General features: G+C 42.7%; 1 protein-coding gene across 1 annotated transcript; it reads left to right on the forward strand.

Moving 5' to 3' along the window:
- Nucleotides 1-344: 344 nt before the first annotated feature.
- LOC120441907 lies at nt 345-4,124 on the forward strand. The gene is made up of 5 exons (XM_039617426.1): nt 345-582; nt 1,194-1,317; nt 3,456-3,556; nt 3,751-3,827; nt 4,079-4,124. Exons 1-5 carry the CDS (start codon nt 354-356, stop codon nt 4,100-4,102), a joined length of 555 nt encoding a protein of 184 aa, XP_039473360.1. The 5' UTR covers nt 345-353; the 3' UTR covers nt 4,103-4,124.
- Nucleotides 4,125-5,570: the final 1,446 nt, after the last annotated feature.

Consider the following 5,570-nt stretch of genomic DNA (forward strand, 5'->3'; position numbering starts at 1 on the left):
GTAGATGGCAGTAACACACCACTGATGCATCTAGCCTGCCAAACACAAAGAAGAAGAACATGGCAGCAAGATTTCTGAAAGATTCACTCACTTTTTAACAATCCCACCAAATATTGTAGATTATGATTGTAGGAGGCCTGTCTGAACTTAATATACAGATTTCATGCTGCTGTTAACTGTGTGATTTCTGATGGTTATGTTTAAGAGGTTTGTATTGAAAGTATTTTGTGATAGTTTATGGTGGGTCACGTGATTGGGGCGGTATTGATTGCCTATTTTAGGCACCTGTTCATGCAGTGTCAGTTGGAGCGTATAGGTGGGGATTCAAGTTTTCAGTTGATAAGACTAAGACAATGTTTTTTACAAGGAAGAGGGTTAATGAGGAAATTAAACTGAAGCTATATGGCATAGGATTAGAAAGAGTGAGAAAATTTAAGTTTCTGGGGTTGTGGTTTGATGAGAGGTTAACTTGGGGTGCGCACGTTCAGGAATTGGTTGATAAGTGTAAAAAAGTTTTGAACATTTTGAGGTGTTTGGTTGGGAAGGATTGGGGAGCGGATAAGGAGTCCCTGAGGGCTATTGGTAAGGTCAACGTTAGATTATGGTTGTGTGGCATATAATTCGGCAGCAGACACTTCTCTTAGCAAGCTAGATTTGATTCAGTATCAGGTGTTGAGACTTTGTACAGGGGCATTTAGGACGACTCCCACTGTAGCCTTGCAGGTGGAAATGGGGGAAATGCCACTAGGGTTGAGGAGGGAACAGCTTACACTGACATATTGGGCAAACTTACAGGGTCAGGAGCCGGGTCATCCTACATTAGATGTACTTAGACCTTGCTGGGAGAAGGGCAGGAGAGAGTTAAAGAGCTTTGGATGGGTGGTGGGGGGAAGAGCAAGGGATCTTAAATTGGATCACTATATGTCGGCGAGTGCTGAGGCCTGCAATCCCTCCATGGATACTTCCTGAAGCAGCTGTAGATTTTTCTTTGTTGCGCCAGAAGAGTAAGGACGGGGCAGGCGGTCTAGACTCAAATATAGTTCAGGGTTTCATAGATCAGTATTATGGGTATGTGCAGGTATATACGGATGCTTCAAAGAATCCAGCTAGTCAAGTGGGGGTGGCAGTGGTAATTCTGGACTTTATGGTTAAAATAGGGAAGAGGATTAATAATGGATTGTCTGTGTTTACAGGAGAAATGATAGCGATTCTATTAGCAGTGCAGTGGGTGGAAGATTCGAGGCCATTGAAAACAATTATTTGTTCAGATTCCAGTGCAGCCTTGGTTAGCCTACCTACAGAATGGTCATTCGAAAGGTAGGTCAGACATTTTATTAGAGGTTCAGCAAACTCTTTACAGGATACATATGATGGGTCTATCGGTAGTGTTTGTATGGGTCCCGGCTCACTATGGGGTAAGGGGGAATGAAGCAGCGGACAGGTTAGCAAAGGAAGCCACTAATCATGAGACAGTTGATCTGGCGGTGAATTTTGGTCAGGAGGAAGTAAAGAGTATTATTAAGCTAGAAATGAGGGGTAGATGGCAGAAACAGTGGGAAGAAGACAGGAGGGGAAGGTGGTTATATAAAATTCAAAGGGGGGTGGGAGTGAGGAGAGCCACAAGAAGGAGTAGGCGAGAGGAGGTGGTGGTGTCAAGACTTAGATTTGGGCATACGGGTTTGAATTCCACACTGTTCTTGATAGGGAAACATGCCTCAGGGAAATGTGATTATTGTGGAGCGGTTGAAACCTTGGAGCATGTTATTTTGCAGTGTCGTAATTATACGGTAGAGAGGAGACGGTTGGTCCAAAATCTCAGTAGCATTGCTATGAAACTTGATCTTGTAGGGTTGCTACAGAAGGAGTCGGGGGATAAATGTTATCAGGCATTGTTTCAGTTTTTGAGAGAAGGAAGGTTGTTTTGGGGGATATGAAGTGGTTTTTGTTTTGTTTTTTTGAGCGTGATTTCTGTCCACACTCCATACCAGTGGTGGCGGTAATGCACCATGCAGTTGTTTCCCAACCGCCAATAATACGTAGAAGAAGTGTCAGTTGGAGCAGAGAGGATTGATGTGTGACTTTATGTTTTGGGGTTGCTGAGTATTTGGTTCTTTTGTGTGTTTTGCTTTAGTTTGTTTCCCTTAGTTTTCTTTTATTGCTAAACATTTAAAGTTCTTTTCTGTCTCAGTGAATCACTGTTTTTGGGAGAAGGCGTCACAAAAGTTTTCAGGCCCAGTCTCAGCTCCTCTGCAGCTTTTCATTTGTTTCTGACGTTGCTGAAATTTGCCAAAAAAAATCCATCTATGGAAGAATCTCTAGATGGAGCATGGCATCAAGGATGGAGCAGGATTTAAGTCAGCAGATATGGATCCAGACACGGAGGTAGCCCCTGGCTGTTAAATGATTGCTGAAGTGAAGTTAGAAGCTTCATTTACTGGTGGATGTGCACAACAAGCTGCCCTGTTGTTAATAGAAAGGATTTGGTATGCATGGCCTGTTTGGGGCTGTTTGTCTGCAGGAAAATTCTTTGATGCTGATTGCTGAGAGTTGAATGTGCGTGGGCACAGATGATTGTGTTTGTACTGAAATATGGACACTGCTCTCTCCCTCCACTGTTGAACAGGGAGTCCACTTCAGTCCAGTTTGAGGAAACCGGTTTAAGCTCTTAGGAAGCATGAAGCAGATGGTTGGGTTTAGAGCATCTGTTCAAATCTCTTTAGCACATTTCAACATCAATCTGGTATAGATCCAGTCAGATGAAGATCTTGCACATTGCACCCACTCTGACCTCAGTTAAAAAGGCCCTCAGCAGTCACACTGGTTTGGTCAAGAAGGTGTTGAGATTGACCCACAGGCCTTTAAAAGACAGCTTCAGCTCTCCCTGCAAGGACCTGGTAGAAATTCTTAAAACATTACACTGATGTCTTGAATTAAAGTTGGATGTTGGTTAGTTAACAGTTTGATTTTGTTCCTTTTCTCTCAGTTGAATTGATAAACGGCTTTTGTGAAAACTGTTACTGTGGGCTCTGCTTTGTTTATATCGTTAATAAGTCGGGTATTTCGTTCTTCCAACCAACATAAGTGATGAGCAGATGGATGAAGTTCATTCTAAGAATTCTCTGGTGTGGCCTCCCCTGGCAGACACTGCTTCTTTGGTTGAAGCTGGTGTTCAGTGCACATTGATTTGAATCACTGTGCAGTGGATGGAAGTGACCTTTTGTTTCTGGTCCCTGAAGAAACATAATTGCACTCATACCAAAGCAGGGAGATGTGGCCTGGTCTGAGTCTGATGCACTTTCTTTGCCAAAGGGTGGAATGATCATATGTGTGGGGATATGCTGTGCCACATCTGCCTGCTGATTGGGGAGGTATATGCACATCGGGGTTTTTTTTTTGGGAGGGCTGTTTTCTTAAAATCCACTACTCGTTGTCAATTTCTTTGTTTCTCTCCACAGCACCTCACAAGGAAGGCGCACACCCCCATCAAGAGCTGCTCTATGGCCACAGAATCTGGTCAGGAGAAGAGATTTTCCGGTGCCTACTCCCCTGGGTTCAGGTGGGTGAAGTTGAACAGGTACATCCTAATGCAGTTTATGAACACATGACTGGTTATCATGTCTTCAACTCGCACTGAGCTTACATCAGTGTGGTTGTTGATGCTGCAAAACAGGATGGTTTAAACAGATGCTTCGAAGCCTCTGCAACAAACCACCTGCTCCAGCAGAGATACTTAAACTAGTTTTCTTTCAGTCTGTGAAGCTGCAAAAATGGCTGAGTGGAAGACTTGGATGACTTTCATCAATTTGAATCTCTCAGAATCTCACCAGGTATGTACTCAGCATTGTTGCCCAGTGAGCTAGGTTCAAGTGCAGTCTGGTGGCAAATTTGAGGAATGCAGCCAAAATGTAGAGTGTTTGTGAGATGCTATTCTGTACAGGACTTCGTAATTTACCCTTTATTTGTTTTGGTATCATTTTCTGTTCTAAAGTGACTTGCACCAAAGCATAACAGTAAATATGCTGACCCATGATGACCATCTAGTCATAACCATCCCTTTTTCTTTCTCGTCTTTTTTCAGGTGAAGACTTGTTTTCATAACTGAAGGAGGAATTTTAGGAAAACCAGCACATGATGTAGAGAAATTTCAGCACTGTGGCTCGACAGGAGCAGGTCCTGCCTTACCTGAACACCTTTGTCAGTGATGGAGCTTCCTGTTTGTATCCAAACACTGGGTCAGTTAAAGAGGGTGGGGGGAATACAGAAAGGCCACTTCCTCCCTTGTGCTGGTGTAGCTGAAGTCGTAAAAGATAAATATTGCACAGTACTGTCAATATTTTCTCCTCTTGCCTTTGGTGCTGTTTATCCATCTAGATTATTTTGGTATGGGCAACCCACTTTTATAGTTTTCTCTGAGCTCTGTGTCTCTGAAAAGTAATGTTTCCATTCTAAAGAAATCCAGACTGTTACAGATCTACTGACCTTGTAGGAATTCTTTTCTTTCCACTGAACTACATCTGCTAACCATATCAGTGTCCTGGAGGAAGCACGTAAAGGCTTTGAACAAGAAGCTTGACTTCATGACAGGCTTCATGCTTCTTTGTAGTTGGCAGGTGTGGACACTGCACCAGATTTCAGAGTTTTAACAAATTCATGCATTTCAACAATACTTTGGATTAGAGAAGGTGGCAGTCAAGAAACAGGCAGTGCTTCATTTAACAAAGTCAATATTTATAGCAGAGGAGATGCAGGTCTAGATCATTGGCCTTAAAATATTAAAAACCCTGGACTAACCTCCAGCCGTAAAACATGTTTTAAGCATAACAATATTAACAGGTGTAATTAAGACATGTGTGCACAAAGTCTTTCAAATACAGCCTCTGTCAACAAACATGAACAGAACATTCAAAATGGCCGTCAGATAAAATTCACAGAAAACCTGGAGTAGCAGAGTTGTTGCCATCCTGGTTTCTTGGGGCAGCAAAACAGTGTTCCTCCTCTGTGACAGAGGTGGAAACAGCCTCAGAATATCTTCTGTTTTGTTGCTCATCTCCTTATTAAGAGCACTCTCCACCCAGGCAGTGAGGTCTGCCATGGGGAGACTCCCTTCAAGGCTGCTGCCAGAACTCCGCAAGTCTATATGGTCCTGATGGCTCAGCTCATCTGTGTTGCCATGAGTCACTTTAGAAAAGCCAATTATACCAGGGTAAACTGCTGAGTGGATTTTAAGGCCAAGAGTTGGTGTAGGCAAGAATGCACAGGACTGAAAGAATCATTTGTTTTTCCCCTCATGGATCCCCATTCATTGATCCATTATTTAGAAAACTGGACAAAGTGTTTTACACTGTCGTCAAGTAAATGAGCTCCACTAAAACTTTCCAGCTTACTTTCCTAAATATTCATCGCTGGAAGTCTGCAATTTATCATTTTCACCACTGATGTCTGAAGAAAAGAAAGTCTAATCTCACAGATAATGACCTGTTTGTATTATTGGGTGGCAGGTTTTCCATTTCTTTATACCATTGATATCAAACTGAGAGCTGCAAGAGGTCAATTATACACTTGTAATCAGC

This window comes from Oreochromis aureus, linkage group 9 (genome assembly GCF_013358895.1).
Source record: "Oreochromis aureus strain Israel breed Guangdong linkage group 9, ZZ_aureus, whole genome shotgun sequence".
Classification (NCBI taxonomy): Eukaryota; Metazoa; Chordata; class Actinopteri; order Cichliformes; family Cichlidae; genus Oreochromis; species Oreochromis aureus.